The sequence below is a fragment of the Magallana gigas genome, chromosome 1, assembly GCF_963853765.1.
Source record: "Magallana gigas chromosome 1, xbMagGiga1.1, whole genome shotgun sequence".
Classification (NCBI taxonomy): domain Eukaryota; kingdom Metazoa; phylum Mollusca; class Bivalvia; order Ostreida; family Ostreidae; genus Magallana; species Magallana gigas.
In genome coordinates, this window is record NC_088853.1 from 49,725,577 (window position 1) to 49,745,616 (window position 20,040).

The window sequence follows — 20,040 nt, forward strand, 5'->3', positions numbered from 1 at the left end:
ATCATTAGGAATAAACCTAGCAATGATATAAAGAAGTAAACTTAGAGACTTGAAATTGCAATACAATATATTGGTACTTTTTACAGAGTCCACCCCAAATTCATTGAGATCTAGCCGCAACACAATGGGAAAACGGGACATCTTGACCCACAGAGAAAACACCGAGTATTTTGAACAAGGTAAATGAATTAAACTAAATGTTGCAATGTTATTATGTGATCCTGGGGCTTGGTCTCCTTAATGCTGGGATAATGTATTTGATTTCCATGACATGAGTTGAATGTAATGGATGTACCGGTAATATATTTGTAATATTTATTTTAATTAGTCATAAGGAATAAAATTTGCAATGATTTAAAAAGTAAGTGTTGAAGCTTGTATTTACAATACAATATATTAGTACTTTTATACAGAGTCCACCACAGATTTATTGAGAGCTAGCCGCAACGCAATGGAAAAACAGGACATCTTGAACCTCAGAGAAAACAGTGAGCATTTTGAACAAAGTAAATGAATTAGAATCAAAGTTGCAACGTTATTATGTATAACAATTAACATATTTGTCTGGTCTCCCTAATGCTGTGATAATGCATTTGATTTCCATGATATGAGTGGAATGTAATGGATGTAATAAATTCTCCTATATGTAATAATATTCCTAAATATAAATACACTGTGTTAGAGTAAAATCCCAAGAGATCCGAATATCAACATGGTGTGTAATTTTGAAGCGAGCAAAAAAGTGTTGAATCCTTCAATAATATGAATTAAATATTTAGATGAAAAGTATTTACAGCCTCAGAATGGTTTGTTATGAATAATTTGACTGTTATTTTCAATACAACTTCATTATTTTTCTCAAAAATCGATTCGGAGCGATTCTGCAATTTTCTGCTACATTACGGGTATATCGGAGGCATTCCTGTCAGATTATTATAACTAAGCAGAGTGTAGTGAAATTAATAGCATTATTGTAGGCTTAAAGCTTGGTTATGTAATTGTAAACAATACGGTGCGTCGATGTAGTGAATGTCCGATATCATATGCAATGTCAACCCGTGCACGCACGGGTCAAAGTCTAGTAAGAATAATTAATTTTGACTTGTGAAAGAAAGTAATCATTTTAAGATTGATAAAGCCACAAAAGGGGCAACTGTTTCTTTAAAAGATTTCTTGTTTTAAACTTTATTTATGCAATAACGATTCTTTGATCTTTTGCAGTTCCATACCATTGTTTTCCCTCTCTCAGTTCCTGTGATGAAAGAAGTCAACTTGATAGGTTTGTTTCAATATATTTTGTGAATGTTTTTCTTGTTTGATAATAGGTTAGTCATACATATGTAGCTGCAACAATGTAGCCCTCTCCGATTTTTTATAACTGATGTTTACTCCCCCCCCCCCTCCCCCCCCCCAAAAAAAAACAAAAAAAAAAAACAGGAAAGGGCTACATTATTGCAGCTAGGTGTTAGGCTTCTGGCTTTTGAATGACAATGTATAGATGGAGTTATTTCCTTGTGACTTGTGACAGAGGCTGTAGTGCACAATTCCATTTGACTTTCAAGAAATGTTCAGATAGTAATGAAAATGTGAAGTGTTTAATTACATTTGCTGAGTACCACTTTCAATACTGTAAAAGGGATTATTTACATGTAAGGGAAAATTTACACTTAAGCTTAAAACTGGGTAAAATACCCCCACATTTGCATATGGGCAGTGCTTTAGTGTGGTAAATCACTGTGTATGTATTTCTTTTTTTTTTTTCTTCATTAAATAATTTTTGTATTTGTATACATTTTTGAAATTTTATCTAAAAGGGTGAGTGTCAGAGTTACATGTGCACAATCCTAAAGGTCCAAGTACAGCACCTGAATCACATGTGACTGAAGAAGATTTGATGTCCAAACCCTGCGAGAGTGGAAATGCAAATGCATCGGATGTTACACCACAAGGTGATCAGTGTGTGAATCTGTGTGTGGTAGTGGTGGTGGGGGGGGGGGGGGGGGGGGGGGTAATAGAAGTCATATTATTGAAATGATAAAAACTTTTCTCAATAATTTTCTTTCTTTATTTAAGATGACAATGGTACATTGATTTGCATCGTTTAATAATTAAAACCCATCCATAATGTTTTCTCTTTTCATTACGTTTTATGCATGCCTGTCCTTAGTATTTGCAAAGTAAGATATTCATGATATTGTTATTACAGAGTGCTTCTTTGAGATCGAAGATGATAATGGAACTAAAGTTCTTGCAAGCCCAGTTGCAGCCAAGAAGACTAAAAGCAGCTCAGGTGATATATCTTTGTTGCTTGGTCTATCTATCCACAATTTGATGAATTAGCAATTTTTAGGTCACCTGAGTTTATTGCAATCCGTTTTCGTCTGTTATCGTGCATCGTGCCTTAACAATTTTACATTTTTAACTTCTTCTTAAAAACTACTGGGCTGATTATTACCATTTTTGATGTGAGGCATCTCTATGGTGAGAGGAATCTAAATTGTAAAATTCATGGCTCTACTACCCCCGGGGCGCCACATGTGGGGCCAAATTTGCAAAAAAAGAGCAAAATTTAAAAAAATATTCTTCTCTATTCCCACACATGTTAGGAAAAAACTGGTTGCATAGTTATAATGTCCATGAAGCCCTCTACATAAATTGTGAAATTCATGGCCCCTGGGTCAGGGGTTCAGGCTCTAGAATGGGGCCAGTATGGCCATATAGTATATATGTATTTAATCTTAGAAAATCTTCTTCTCTACCCCATATATATTTGTTAAAACTAAATGCATGATTATGATGTCCATATTGTGAAATTCATGACCCCTGGGTCAGGGGTTCAGGCTCTAGGGTGGGGCCAATATGGCCATATAGTAAAAATGTATTAAATCTTAGAAAATCTTCTTTTCTACTCCCATATAAATATATATATATCTGGTTATAAAGTCCATGAAGCCCTCTACCAAAATTGTGAAATTTATGACCCCCGGGTCAGGGGTTCAGGCTCTAGGGTGGGGCCAATATGGCCATATAGTAAAATGTTTTAAATCTGAAGAAATCTTCTTCTCTACTCCCACACATGTTGGCAAAAAACTGAATACATGGTTACGATGTCCACTAACTCCTCTACCTAAATTGTAAAATTCATGGCCCCTGGGTCAGGGGTTCAGGACATGAGGGGGGGAGGCAATATAGTGTTAATGCATATAATGTTATAACATTTTCTTCTCTATTCTCACACATCTGTATAAAAAACTGACCTATAATTATGTTTACCAGGAAGTCCTCTACTGAAATTTTAATTTTCATGTCCCCTGGAGTATGGGTTTTATCTCTAGGGCAGGGCCAAAATGGATGTATAGGTGTTATTGCATATAATGTTAAAAAATTATCCTTTTTACTCCCACACACCTGAAAGGAAACTGAATTCATGATTTTGTAGACCCGATCTTTTAAGTTTTTTGCCAAAATTGTAGGTTTCACAGTTCTTTTTGAAAGATTTCAGGCAGGGAAGTGGCCGTCATTACTAATTTATAATTTTTCTACTCCAGAATAAAACCTAATTAATTAAATGCATATATGAGACTCCTCGACAAGTTTGTGTATGGGTTATATGCTACTCAGGTGACAGTTACAGGAATAGAAACAAATTTCTCATGGAGATTTATAATGTGAAATGTTTACATCTTTTCACCATTCAGAACCCACTTGAAATACCTCATACAATTTTTCAATTATGTCATCCAGGCTATTTCATGGCCGATGCAATGCAAAATCCCTATAGGCTTTCTATTTTGGGTTGTGTATTGAAGCCTAAAGCGGTAGAGGGGGCATTTCAAAACAGATAATCTTGACATATAAGTGGATGAATGTAGTTCGAGCATGAATGTATTTATGAAAATCAAAATATTCAGCAAGAAGTAGTGGAAGCAAAAACCATACAGAGTATGGTATGCCTTGAATCTATACATAGGTATTATCCTTTTTACATGAATATGTAACAATATAATAATTCTGATTGTTCATATTATGTTTAAAATCTTTTCAAGGTAAAAGAGAAATCCAGGAGTTTTTGGAAAAACATGAAATGTATTCATTGGAACGGCTTGATGAGAGGACCAAATTTTTGAAGATTAGATCTTAAATCTTCAACGAGAGAAAAACAACAAGACTTAGGACATTTAAAAAATTAAATGAAATGAAATCAATGAAAAAGCAAACATGAATCTCATCATTTTACATATAATGTAACTGTAATGTAACAACAAGATGTAGGGCATGTATGATAATTTATTTTTAGCTCACCGAGACGAAGTTCGGGGGAACTTATGCTATACTGCTGGCGTCCGCGTCCGGACCTGGTAAAAGTTTTTGTTGCAGGTCCTTTATCTTAGTTATTTCTTGTCCTATCTTCACCAAACTTGCATGGATGATGCATCTGGACCTTTTTATGAACTTGAAAAACTTGGATGCTGAATCTGGGCAATGAATTTTAGATGCTGGAGGTTAAGGTTTTTGGAACAGGTTAAAGTTTTTGGTGCAGGTGGCCTTTGATAGCAATTTCTAAATTACTACTGATCCAAACTTGCATGGATGATGCATCTTAAGATACTGATGCACCTGAAAGGCTTGTATGCTGAATCTTAGCCATAGGTTTCGGATGCTGGATGAGGTTATGTTTTTTGGAACAGGTCACATATTAAATTTATTTAGTACTATTTCAAACTTGCATAGTTGATTTAACTATAATATAAATGAATTGCAAAGGTAGCTTCAGATGCAGAGCCTTATCTTCATAATCAAGGATGCTAAAAAATATATCTTAGTAATGACTGGTCCTAACTTAACCAAACTTGAATTGATGATGCGTCTTATGATACTGATGCATCTGGCAGGCTTGAATGCCGAATCTGAGTCATAGGTTTTGGATGCTGGATGAGGTTTAGTTATTTTGGAACAGGTCACATGATTTATAGACAATAGTTTGCATAGTTAATTTAACTATAATATAAATGAATCATAGAGGTTGCTTCAGTTTCAGATCCTGATCTCTATTATCAAGGATGTTTAAAAAGAATATCCTACCTCACTCTAACCTGATTGATAGATGTGTTTGTTGTTAAATGATATAACATGATTCATATGATATAGTATCATAGGCGTCGAAACCGGGGAGGGGGGGGCTAGGTGGGGCTTAGCCCCCCCCCCCCCCACTTTTTTTGCAAATGTAGACCTATCCATTAGGCACATAGCATTATAGAGGGTTTAGCCCCCCACTTTTTATCGACGGAAGGATAGTTTATAGTTGTTCCTAAATTTACCGTGAAAGATTGATAAGGTTGGAGTAATAGGCCTACTTCCCCCCCCCCCCCCCCCAGGGATTAGGAATTTCATGATTTGGGGGAGAAAAAGAATTTGGGTAGGAAAAAAAATTTTGGATAGGCATACTACTCCCCCCCCCCCCCCCCCCCCCCCCCACGGATTAGGATTTTCATGATTTTGGGAAATATTTCTGAGAATTTTTCTAGCCCCCCCCCACTTTCAATTTGCTTCCGACGCCAGTGAGTATTGTCAGATTTGATACACTATTGTTTTATATGATACAACGTTATATCATATATTATATTATAAAAAGTTAGTAGGATATTGTATCAATATTTTTGTGCATTATGATATGATATTGTATCATTATATTGTAATGTAAAGTATTTTTTATTATGATGCAATGTTGTATAAAATGATAATGTATTATATACTATTTTGTCACATGCTATTGTTTCATATTATATTGCCATATTTAATATGGTATAATATGATACAATATTGTATTGCAATATATAATATCTTATCACATGATGTGATATTGTATAAAATGATATTGGTTTATATAATATATTATTTTATCACATGAAATAGTATTATTTGATATTGGAATATATAATATTGTAACATATGATACGATATTGTATAAAGTGATATTGTATTATATAATATATTACTGTATCACATGATATTGTATCATATGATTTGATACAATGTTGAATCAAGTTATATTGTATCTTATGATACAATATCATATTATGTATCAAATATGATATAATATCATACATTGTTATACTTTCATGTTAAATACTGAAATCTGATTGGTTAAGACGCAGTTAATAATATTTACTATTACCCTCAGCGTTAGCAACGCACTTGGCAACGGGTAACATTAAAAAATGTTACATGTGCGAAAATTATGCGCGTACGGTTCGCTGTAGAATTCACGTTATTCCTATATAAAAGCAGTAAAATTTTCTTAAAATTTTTAAAAAAGACATTCAGTATAACAAAATAAATAGTGCCTGTTTGGGAGGATAACAGTTGAAATTGACACCCCTCGAAAATTTCAACTGTTACCCTCCCAAACAGGCACTATTTATATAATATCATACTTAAGTATACAATATAATATAATGTGTTACAAAATTGTGATGTATTATGTGATATGACATTGTATCATATATTATGATATTGTATTATGTGATCAAATGCAATAATGTATTTAATATGACACTATGTCATATCATATGTTACAATATCATATTGCATCATTATTTATTACAGTATTTTATTTTTATTATTATATGTGTGTATCTTATATAAATATATGAAATGAACATATGATTATTATCCAATTTTTTAACATATGATACAGTAATATGATATTGTTTCGAAACAGTATCCATAGATATCCAAGATCATTAACTATGATTTTCAGGTTATATGATAAAGGTGGTCTCATAAAGGTGATGCTTTATAAAGGTGATGCCTCGTCTCGGTGCTTTGTAATCTGTGATTACCTTTGTTTCTTATAAGGCAAGAAAGTGGCCCCTAAACGTGATATGTATTGCAGACGACATCCTAATGTCTTTATGTTTGAAAATTTTGAATTTTTTTTAGCTGCATAATCCTGTTCGTCCTTTAATATTTTTTATGCCATGCATTTGATCAGTCATTTTTGCTCCCAGGGTAACTTTTAAACTTTGTCAATTTCTTACATGTGTACTTATTATCAATGTTATTCATTAACATTTATTAATGAATGGTTCATTCAATACGTGATCTTTGATCACCTTTTTTTATTGTTATATATGAATAATGAAGAATATTAAGTAAATCAATTTTAAAAGCTTTATTTTCTTGAAATGTATGAAATTTGAAATATGAAGGTTGAAAATAGATTATGAATATTTTGATTTCATAAATTTACAGATCCTTACAAACATGATTTTGTTGCACCGAAAAAAATGAAACTGTTGTAATTGAACTGCAAGTTCACCAAAATAATGGACATGTTATGTACACTGAATTTTGAATGGAAATGATTGCTCTATTAATAAATTTGAAATGATTAATTGTTTAAACTTTCAAAATTTAACTAATGTTTACACCCTGGTCCATAAATTATAAATGGAATCTATTTGAAATTAGTTTTGATGATTAGTAAAGTTTGTTCATGAACTTGAAATGTTTTTTTTTTTTCATTTATTAATGTGAAATTCTAAAACACATTAGGATACATGTAGAATGGATTGAATTGAGAAGATAATCTTCAGTAGGGACGCAAATTTAAAATGCTACATATTTTCCCCATTTTCGCAAATTTCGTGACATGCGAAAAAAAACCGGACAGTGAAAATTAAAGGGCTTGCAAATCACGAATGTTATGGTAAAAAAAAGAATGGTCTACCTAAACCCTAATTAAGTAATATTAATAAAAATGTATTATCGGTATCCCATAGCCGCATAAGACAGTAGCAAAATATTAGAGTGACAATATAGTATATTTTTAAGGGCTAATAGTAATGAAAAATTAAAACAGATGTGAGATTATTGCCATTCCACAGACCTCTAAATGACCGACTATGAATATTAAAAGTCCACACCATCAACTATGTGAGATATTAACAAAGCTTACATATACATGCACATGTACACAGTGACCTTGCATTATATCTTAATTCTATGTTGCGTGGCGATAAAAAATGATAGAGCATTTGCAAATCATGAAAATTATGGGAAAAAAGAATGGTCTACTTAAGCCATAAAAAATATATATGAAAATATATGCACGGTCTCCTTAAGCCTTATGAGAGAGTAACAAAATATTAAGGAGACCATTTTTGCTGTATTTTTTTAAGGACAAGATATATTGAAAAATTAAAACACATGTAAAGTTATTTGAATCTTGAAGACCTCTAAATGACTATTTGCATTAAAAATATGCACATATAAAAATGTTGTATATTGTCTCCCTAAACTACATTTTAGGGTATGGTCTCCTCAATGCCTAAATCAGATTTATATATATATATATATATATATATATATATATATATATATATATATATATATATATATATATATATATATGTGTGTGTGTGTGTGTGTGTGTATAAAAGGTTGCTTGATACATATAAAATAAATTAAAAAAATCCTCAATAAATAAAAGAATTAAAAGGATTAAGCATAATGAAGCATAGTACTGAAAAACATTAAGGAAAGTAATTATATGTAACCAATAATCTATTCTACAATTTTCAACAAAGAATTTTGAGTTAACACATACATATACGGTAGAATGTGCATGATAATCTTGAACAATTAATAAGTATGTTGAATTGAATCACAAGATTAAAGTTGGAAATTCCAAGATTAAATTAAAGTTGGAAAATTCACCTTTAAAGTTGGAAATTCCAACTTAAAAGTTGGAAATTCGAAGATTAAAGTTGGAAATTACAACTTTAAAGTTGGAAAAATCAACTTTAAAGTTGGAAATTCCAAGATTAAAGTTAGAAATTCCAACTTTAAAGTTGGAAAAATCAACTTTAAAGTTGGAATTTAAAAAATAAAAATATATATAGAGTGGCACTAATACGCTTCCGTAGTTTTGAGCATAATGTAAGATATTGTAATGTTGTATCAATACTTGTGTCGCAGGGTCTTCGTGCCACTTTGTATTTTTTTCTTCTTTAAAATTCCAACTTTAAAGTTGGAATTTTCAACTTTAATCTTGGAATTTCCAGATTAAAGTTGATTTTTCCAACTTTAAAGTTGGAAATTCCAACTTTAATCTTGGAATTTCCAACTTTAAAGTTGGAATTTCCAAGTTTAAAGTTGATTTTTCCAACTTTAAAGTTGGAATTTCCAACTTTAATCTTGGAATTTCCAACTTTAGAGTTGATTTTTCCAACTTTAAAGTTGGAAATTCCAACTTTAATCCTGGAATTTCCAACTTTAATCTTGAAAATTCCAACTTTAAAGTTGGAATTTCCAACTTTAATCTTGGAATTTCCAACTTTAAAGTTGATTTTTCCAACTTTAAAGTTGGAAATTCCAACTTTAATCTTGGAATTTCCAACTTTAAAGTTGGAATTTCCAACTTTAATCTTGCAATTTCGAACTTTAAAGTTGGAAAAATCAACTTTAAAGCTGATTTTTATTACATTTATATATATAGATAGATAGATATATACTATGATTTTTGTCCAGTGTTTTACTCATAAAAAGAATGGGGGCGCTCATTTGCTTTCAAGAAGAACTCAATATAATAATAACACAACTCGAACTCACTGGAATTAATAGAACATGTCATAATTATAATTTCAATTTTATTTTTTGAATTCCATGAAAACAATAACTACCGGTATGTCATAATCAATATATATATAAATATATATATATATATATATATATATATATATATATATATATATATATATATATGTGTGTGTGTGTGTGTGTGTGTGTGTGTGTGTGTGTGTGCGTGTGTGTGTGTGTGTATAAAAGGTTGCTTGATACATATAAAATAAATTAAAAAAATCCTCAATAAATAAAAGAATTAAAAGGATTAAGCATAATGAAGCATAGTACTGAAAAACATTAAGGAAAGTAATTATATGTAACCAATAATCTATTCTACAATTTTCAACAAAGAATTTTGAGTTAACACATACATACAGTACAGGCAACGCGGATCCCGTATTGGCCCGCGTTACCGTCACGGTATTTTTATCGTTCCCGCGATACACCATCGCGGTTTTTGATCGCGGTATGGATAGCGACCGTGATGACACCGCGACGGTGTGATTTACCGTTATTCCTACTGCTGCTCGTTGTTGTTACTTTACCTGTACTGTACATTACAGGCAATGCAGGTCGCGTAAATCCACGTCAAAAATGCGACTTCAGATTTAAGCATAACAGCTGCATTGTATATAAATTGTGGTCCATATTATTATAAAATTAATAAATTATATTTATGAAATAGAATTTCATGAAATCGGAAACTACATTCGAATTACAACATAACATGATTATTATGCTGTTAAATTTTGTGATGTGTAAATAAGAACACATATCTTTGTATTTGACGTGCTTATTTCAGTTATTATTTCTATAAGTTGATAATCCTGTTTTTATAACAATCTTAAAATTAAATATTTTCATAAGATGAACTCGTATCAATGCAGAGAAATTTTATCTTCTCATTTTATAAGTTGACACGCATAGCGCCGTAAACTGTCAATACATGACTTGTGTATGTTTTAAATTGAGAAATGAACAAATGTCGGGAATCAAATAAGAAATCTATTTTTCCATTCAATAATAAAATTATCATTCATATATAAAGTTGGTGCTGCGTTAAAGCACATGGAATCATAACGTGTATCAGTATGCGTTTCCTGTGTATACATATAAAGTTTAAGCCACGATCATTTTCTGTGTATACATGTAGTGATTAACAAACTCAGGGTAGAAAACGACATGCCCTTGAGGGTTTTCACACCTATTCACGACAAAAGAAAAAGTCTATATCGCGTACGGCTTCGTCTAATCGCACAACACCTTACGAGAGAGAGAGAGAGAGAGAGAGAGAGAGAGAGAGAGACGTTTAGGCGTAATTTAACGTACACTTATGTGAAATATACTAATATCCAATACTAAATATTCATAAAATTAGTATTCATAAAAGAATATGGTACACTGTGATTGAATCTATCATGCAATTTCAGATTTGAGTCCACGTGCTGCACCTGTCAATCAAATCAACCCGCTAGCTCTACCACGTGTGTCCTCCATGATAAAGTTTCGTTCTATAAGTTTTATTCTTAATAAAGAAAATAAGAAGTGTGTTTAACAGTTAAGTTTTTTTTACAATGTTCGTGATGCATGATATACTGCGTTTGGAAAGTTTAATTCGTTGTGTTTTTCCCTATCTCTTTTAGTTTATAATGGAGGTTTTTTGCGGGAAGGAACATCTTCAACACGTTTAGTGGTTAAAGAATGCAGTAAAATGAATCAATTATTTGATATAACTATTAGTTAAATTGTTTGATATGCATGTAGAAGCTTCTTGGTCAATCGTTACACAGATTATCTACCTGCCTCATTCCTGTGTATTCTGTGCGTTCAAGCGTAGAGTGATTTCCTGTCAGTGCGACGGTTTCACACCTTTGTGTAAAACAATTGGGACTAAAGTCAAATAAAGTTAACTTCGACAGTCATAAAGCGGGGGGGGGGGGGGGGGGGGGGGGGGTAAGGTTACGATAACGGGAAACGGGTTTACATACACTGTATTTGTAGTAGCTTTATATTCAATAAGATTACATGTACATGCCCACATAAAATGATATCAATACATTTACTGAAATGTTTAAAAGTTTTTTTATCGGCAAGAAATGCAAACAAAACTTTCAAAACATGTTCTTAATTTCTTCAAATGTGTAAGAACATAAGAACGGTTTAACAACATTTCCTTCTCAAATTTTTTTTATCTAGTTATTATGTTAAGAGAGAGGGAGAAAGAGGGGGGCTCGGTCGCGAGCGAACGCTAACCTCCGTCACGGCGGGTAGCTGGTACACCATCACGACACCATGACATGGGATACCCACAATATCTTTCGATTACATAATTTTATGCAACTCTGGGTATCTCTAAGGCTCCTTACTCTCTCAGTCAGACTGAGTCTTGAAGAACACACGGCTTCGCACTTAAAGATTGTCGTCGCAAACGTAACGCACTAGAAAGTGGGAATCCTCGCGCTATGACAAACGACGAGCCATATATGTATCTAAAGTAACGCAACACAAATTCACTTAAACGTGAATTCACAAAAAATGTTCTTTACACGTAGAATACCTTGTAAGAAATGAACGGAACATGCTAAAAATACCGGGTTGGTAATTTTATAGGAAGCCCTCATTTTTAATCACTTGCTCATCATTAGTTGACACGCATGGACTTCAAAACAAACAATACAAATTTAGGCGGACCAATTAATTGTTAAGAAAACACAATCACACTGCGTACATATTTATAATTTTATTGGCAATTAAAATCATTTCATGATAATTTTTAATTTAACGACCTTCTTAAAATATGATAATGGATTCGAAAATATTTTATTTGCAATTGCTGCACGAGTATTAAATTAAATACTTTTATAATTTATTTAATAGCTATGAAATAAAAAAAATAGTAAAACAGACTCCAAGTATTTCGATATAATCTCTGTCAAAATCTGGTTAAATATCGTCATTAAATATTAAGAAACATTCAATTTATTTGTCATTCGGGGAGATAACTCCCGCTTGTATACGATACTTTTCCATCGATAATTTTACCGTGGCGGGGACAGGTAGATGATGAGTTTACCGTGATGGGAACGCGGTATACCTGTCTCACCTGGCCGATCACCTCGATGTGTTTATACCGTGACGGGGCGCGGGAAACACGGGATCCGCGTTGCCTGTACTGTATACGGTAGAATGTGCATGATAATCTTGAACAATTAATAAGTATGTTGAATTGAATCACAAGATTAAAGTTGGAAATTCCAAGATTAAATTAAAGTTGGAAAATTCACCTTTAAAGTTGGAAATTCCAACTTAAAAGTTGGAAATTCAAAGATTAAAGTTGGAAATTACAACTTTAAAGTTGGAAAAATCAACTTTAAAGTTGGAAATTCCAAGATTAAAGTTGGAAATTCCAACTTTAAAGTTGGAAAAATCAACTTTAAAGTTGGAATTTAAAAAATAAAAATATATATAGAGTGGCACTAATACGCTTCCGTAGTTTTGAGCATAATGTAAGATATTGTAATGTTGTATCAATACTTGTGTCGCAGGGTCTTGTGAATAAATAACGCTGAATCCCTGGTACTGATTTCAGCTATTCACTGGTTCTTTATTTAGAGGATTGTATTCTATTAAATAAAACCTATAAGTACAAACACACTCACACTCACAAACAGTTGCACAACAGTTGCAACATCGCACGGTAATTTAGAATATTTGAATAAAATAAATTAGAAGTAAATTACAATTCATATATTTCAATAACAAGGTAAACGGAAGCTTACCAGGTATCCAGAACTATGAGTTTACAAAATATATGAAATATCTTGCAAAGGTACGGTAAAGGTACACTCCACTGTTTCTACCATGAAGATAAAAGTCATGGGGTTAGGGACTTAGCGGGATTTACGCTATTTATAGTGAGTTAGTAAGGTCATGCATATTAATGAATTCAGTCGTAAATTTCTATTGGTCAGCTCCACTATAGTAGTGAAGAATAAACACGTGGTCAACAAACACCCGTAAACAAAATCCTCACGTGACTAACCAAAACTCATTCACACATTCACTCATTCACCTTTCATGCACGCTCGATTTGCAATATGCGCAAAATACCGGGTATAAAACTTTTAAATAACAATTTTACACTCAAGTTCATACATGTAAGTACAATAAGAATATGTTATTCAGAAAATTATTTTTTAAAATGTAATTTACCCCAGACAACATTAGCTGTCCTGTACTGTATAAAGATGTGGTGTATACTGAGTACTTCACCCAGGTCTACCCGCCATTCTGCCGTTGATTGATGGTTGGCTGATATCACACACTGTCCTCCAAAAGCAGACAGGTTTGTATACCGTCCATCTACAGCACGATCCGCTCCCCAATCTTCGTTACCTTGGTAAGGATGCTGCTGCCATGCTGATTTGTTTAATGCTAGATTATCTGTAAAACAGTGGATATATGTAACTCTGAAAGGTTGTTGTAAGGATACAGCTGTCATACTGGCTTAGACAAAGCCATGTTCTCTGTAAAACAAAACGGTTAAGAATTTACTTCACAAGCCAATATTGCCTATATCATGTATGCTTTTCTAAAGTCAGAGACGCAAATCTACATGTACATATATGTTGTGCTGAATATCGTTCATCCACATGGAGACAATGTCCGCAATTACATGTGAAAGGATACTGCTGCTAGTCTGGTTTATTTAAAATTATAATTACTGCATAAAAAGATTATTAATACTTTTATCGACACGTAAATTTCAATTTGAGAGAAGTAATCAACTTTATTAAATAAATGCTTATGTATGAAATTAATAATACAGGGAGTCAAGTACAGTATAGTTAGCAATAAAAAAAATAATCAATGATTGGATGCATTTAATACGAGCATGTCAATAAAGCATTTTGGTTTATAACTTGTGCTATGGTGGGGTGGAGGGGCATTGCCTACCACTGAATTTAATTTTTCACCAACTATCAATTTTTTTAAAAGTTATGAACACAATTGTTACTTTGAGGTATTTAACGATTAAAGCTAGGTCAATATAAGGAATGCAGAACAGCACTCATTTTATACTTTCATAACCAGTTCGTTTTATTTTTTAGCTGTTTTGATGACAATAATATATACACATATTTTAAACATATACAATGTCAAGTTTTGTGGTTTCGGTGTACTACTTTCATGTAACGTACGTATTAAAGAGGCATGGTCACGATTTTGGTCAAATTCTTTTAATTTTTTTGTATGTTTATTATTTACAATGCCTTTGAAATGCATCTCGAATGATCAAATGAAATTTGAGAGTCAATCGTTGATTTATAAGCTAGACACAGGGCTCACAATTCTTCGTCATGTAAACAAGGCACGTGTCCTGTATTTGGTTACATGGGTTCAATATATCAGTAAAAATCTTTCTCAAGCTGATTTTTCTATCTTCTTATTCATTTTAAGCATAAATAAACAGTTCCTAATGTTCCAAGTCACACATTCATTTCAGATATAAAATCGGAATTTTCACTCCAACATTCAAAATGAAAACAACAGCTTCGCTTACATAGCGAAGAATTGTAAGCTATGTAACTCGCTTATAACTCAACGAATGACACTCATAGTTTGGTTGCTTATTAAAAATGCCTAACTGAAGCATTGTAAACATTAAAATCAAAAAATGATTTGGACCAAAATCATGACCATGCCCCTTTAAAGGGGCATATCATTATGAAGACACATTGTAATATCAAATTTGAAGTAGGCTATTGTGGCCTAAAAGTATAAAAAAGAGTCACACTGCCTGGTTTCGTCAGGATTATTAGTACGTTGTATATATGCGTCCGTTACCGTGTGGAAGGGAACAGAGACAAGTAATTTATTGTGAAAAGGGCTGAGAAAGGGACCGACTTCTGCCCGTCGACCTGAATATGAAAACAATAAGTCACAATATGTATTCCTTGGTAAATAAATAAATAAATGAAAGAGTCAGTAGAATGTCTTACCATATGCTCTGCCAAGACTGATCCATACAGACAGAAAAGAGCAAAATAAAACTGCCTCCATTATGGCTGTTTTTTATATGTTAAACCATCCAGGAAGTAAAAATCAAGGCTTTTAAATAAACTAATATACATACCCAAATAAACAGTCCATGCGTAAAAAAAACCGTATACATTAGAATAATAGATCTTCCCTGTGGAGAGTGTAATTTCATACAGGTACTTGTACATATAACCCACACTTTTAACAATAGAAAACTCGCCAAGCTATGGTACAAGTACATATGTAAATACATGTATAGTGTAAAAACTGTTTATTCGTCTACAAGATCTAGTCATAGCCATCATCTACCTGACCCTCTATCATATTCTGTACAATAGGAAATTTAAACTTATGTCGTCGAAATTTCAGAGAATATTACGTCTGTTTGAAATGAAATCATAACAGTCTTATAGAGACGAAGGAAGTACGTGTCAATGTTTGCAATCATACGTACCCACTCTTAGCTTATAATTATGCATGTACATGCACATGTACATACACTGTAGGCACATTTTAAAAAAATCCTTAATGGCGATTTCCAACTTTTAAAGTTTATCAACACACTCATATAAATATTTATGATCGGATATTTATATGACTTTGAAATTGATAAAAAATAATAAAGATAACCAAACAGTTACTATAAGAGCTTTTCGATTTGGGGGGGGGGGGGGGGGGGTCACGGGGGAGTAAAAAAATACTAATTAAAATCTGGTTCCACACCAGTTTCATAACTAGCAAATAAAAATCCTTTACCGTTATTTAAGATTATTGTTTAATTATTATCAAAAAATGAGAAATGGTCTACAGTATTGATTTTGATAATAAAATATATTTGTTTCTAAGCTTAGTCGTCAGCAAATGTTTACTTATCATATAGAATGAGGCATTTTGTTGCAAATTGAAGTTTATTATAATATCATTTTCTTTAATTATACCTTAGTACCAATCAGCCTTAAGAGATTCATTAACTTAAAGAAATAGTTTTTGTTAGCTTTTGCGTCCCGTTCCACATCCGTTTTTCCGCGTCTCCCCATTTTGGAAACTAATCCCAAAAAACTCCGAAATTACATTGAATTGTCAATCTTTTAAACGCTTCAAGACTAGGGTAATGTTATATAAATATAACCGTCTATATCAACATTGAACACTTTTGTGTGATGGAAAGACTGGTCCCAAATTTAATAGGAAAATGTATTCAGATGTGTCCTGCAAAGGAAAAAGAAATGTAAGTTGCATCTTCATGGTGCAACCGTTTGAGCGAGTGCAGCTAGGGGTTAAATAGCGTAAAAATGAACCAGTGACGTAAATGTATGTCCTCGTCGCAGTCAGTGTGTCCAATATATAAACAATAAAATGCTTTGCTTGGTGATTCATGCGGAGTATGAAGGTAACGACATTGCGGAAAAAAATACATAACACACTAACGTGGTTTATGCAAAAAATATTCTGCAATGTTTGTTACCTTCATAATCCGAATGAGTCATCAAAGAAAGCATAATATTGTTTATATTACATCTTTCTTTTAACAAATTAATAAATTGATTGTAAATAGTAAGTCAAAATCACAAAATAACTGTAAATGTACATCAGTAAGTTAGCTAAAAGAAAGTCAAATCGTCTCCTATGTGAATTTGAGTCTGACATCTTCATGATTATTTCGTGCAATCTGTGATTTTTCTTAGGTCGCTGTAGGTTTTGACCAATCGATAAAACGGGGCGTGTATATTTCAGTCCTGTCTGTTTCTATAGAGCTATGAATTAACCATACGTTTCTGTAAGAAATAGAGTGAATCATAATAGAGACTTAAAGCTGACATGAATTCATAAAAGCATTTGGTCGCCATATTAGTTTCGATCGCTCCTCTACTGCCACTGGGGTATATATACCGGTTGAGAAAGTTACGGTCGGTTGCTTTCCGATCGAGGCATTCACGTTGCACGGACTTCTAATGCATGAACTACACATTGTACATGTAGTAAAATGTAGTAATAAAGAATAAAGAAAACAACAATCAATGAATTACAAAATATATTTATTCTTTGAAAGGATGTCCAAGGTATCTGTATTATTTTGCACAGACAGTGCTGCCTTACTTCGCATGCACATCGAACACGTGTGTCGTTCATTCAGAGTGCATTACGTCTGCATCTTCTTGAAAACCCTGGCGACACTACATCCAACACAGTAGCTAAATGATAGTAAATCCAAGAAAGTAACAATGTTTCTATCCGTTCCTACAAAAACTCCCCGTTTATAAAATCCATGCGATAATTGACATTGCTCGATCTGCCACAGGGTGTGGTTTGCGCATGTGCGATGTTATAACATACACAGGAACATGGTCTACATTTAATCGAGGAATTTCTGAAGTATCTGCGCCTGGATTTCAGTCTGTCTTGTTTCGTCGTTTATTGGATATATCTTGCCAGTGAAGTGGTTGTCATATTATTTTTGATCAAAACGCGTTTTTACAAGTCTTTTCGTCCAAGGTAACGTGTTCGGGTGTATGAAATTCCTGAATGCGGTGAAGCATGACGAGAGCTCTCCGCCTTATATAGGGGGTGTGTAGCGATGAGCAAATCAATAGAAATCGACAACTAATATGGCGGTAGTCGGAGATAAAAAGGAAGTAATGCGTATTTATGAATTCATGTCAGCTTTAATAACAGAGATTGGCAACTCCACCATTAGCATGTTTTGTTGTTGAGAAATGGTGCAGGACCAATCTTACTTTGAGAAGTACATTTTAGTTAACTGAGATAATGATTTTAAACCAAAAGTATATTGTTTTAATAAAAAGTGTGCATGCATAGGTTTTAGACATTTTTGAAACAAAAAAAAAGAAAAATAAGATTTATATATAGAAAATATATTGGCCAGCTATAAAACATCGGCGAAATCTCGCACGACGGGTAGCCAACTGCCTCCTAAAACTCCTCCTTTAATATTGTTTATATGACCTAAACTCATGAACATATAATATTTTGAATGTATTGGTAATAGGTTTTAGCTGTTTATATTTCGATATAATTGTTTATAAGAAAGATTTACTGATTTAAACTGCATGGGAACACTTTACAATAGGGACCACGGTATTTTTTGAGATTTCGATCAGTCTCTGTTATCTATGTCTCTGATCATACTCAGTACATGTGTATACTAACAGATCAGACAAGAACAATCACTACATACTATGTTTTATGATGCTTCCATTGGATGAACGCAGCTTATGTTTAAATATGTATTACATACGTATCATTGTAATAATTTACTTTAAAAAATATTTAAGGTTTTACAGATGAATACAATAAAAAAGAACATATTAAATTGATTTGATTATTGATTGATCATTAGTTGGTAAGAGACAATCGATTCTGCCAATTCATTGATTATGATTTTCAGCAGATTTGACAACACAAGTCATTTTGGTTTAAAAAAAAAATTCTGCATTAACATATGTCAATTAGCAGTTTTATTACGAGATAAACAGGAAAAGCTTTTTAAGCATAGTGACAGGTTAGACACCAGATGTCAATCAATTCCTGGTTTTTATTTCCTAACAATTACCCATCAAAATCATTTTTAATCCATTTCTGCACATCTCAATCTGACACAGTGGCCATTGACAGTGTTGAAGGTGTGTCTCACACTCAGAGCCGAAAATATTTCGTTCATAGATTTAAAAGATGTGTTGTAAATAAAAAAAATATTAGTGCATTGAAGCAGAGATACCACTACAAAATTGATAATTAGAGAAAACCAAGACAATTCATATCTTTATTAATGCTGATTCAGAAATAGAACAAGGGAATTTAAAGGGGCATGGTCACGATTTTGGTCAAAATTTATTTTTTCAATTTTAATGTTTATAATGCTTCAGCAAGGCATTTTCAATTGGCAACCAACATTTGAGTGTCATTTGTTGAGTAATAAGCGAGTTACAGAGCTTACAATTCCTCGCTATGTAAACAAAGCTTTTGTTTACATTTTGAATGTTGAAGTAAAAATGTCAGGTTTAGACCTAAAATGAATGAGTTAATCGTTAAGAACTGTTTATTTATGCTTAAAAAGAATAAGTATATAGACAAATCATCTTGAAAAAAGATTTTTACAGGTACAGCCGGTTCAAGCATATCTTTTACAACATACACCATAACATAGCATAGCATTGAAATCTCATAGCATAACATTGGAATCTCATACCATAGCATACAATCTCATAGAATCGCATTCGTCATATCATACCATAGCATAGCATACAACATTCTTTTAACTCGGTTTTAAATGTTTTAATTTGAAAAAATAAATGTTTACATAATAGATTTGTGGTAAACTTTGGCTTCTTATTATTTTACTTTGAAATGTGT

The 20,040-nt window shown here is 32.6% G+C and overlaps 2 protein-coding genes across 3 annotated transcripts in view; one reads left to right on the top strand and one right to left on the bottom strand.

The window, feature by feature from the left end:
* The window catches only part of LOC105324614 (scavenger receptor class F member 2), an 82,766-nt gene extending 67,040 nt beyond the window's left edge, over window positions 1–15,726 (bottom strand). Inside the window, exon 1 of the mRNA XM_066069574.1 lies at window positions 15,630–15,726. Within this exon, the coding sequence (XP_065925646.1) occupies window positions 15,630–15,690 (61 nt within the window). The 5' untranslated portion in view covers window positions 15,691–15,726. The remainder of the gene's footprint in view (window positions 1–15,629) is intronic.
* LOC105348212 (SAC3 domain-containing protein 1) overlaps window positions 1–20,040 on the top strand; it is a 57,788-nt gene that overhangs the window by 11,656 nt on the left and 26,092 nt on the right. The window contains exon 1 of one of the 2 annotated variants that reach the window (XM_066069593.1): window positions 16,827–16,897. The exons of the other annotated variant lie outside the window; for it this stretch is intronic. Coding sequence (XP_065925665.1) covers window positions 16,830–16,897 — 68 coding nt within the window. The 5' untranslated portion in view covers window positions 16,827–16,829. Of the gene's footprint in view, window positions 1–16,826; window positions 16,898–20,040 lie in introns of those variants that run through there. 2 annotated transcript variants of the gene reach the window in all.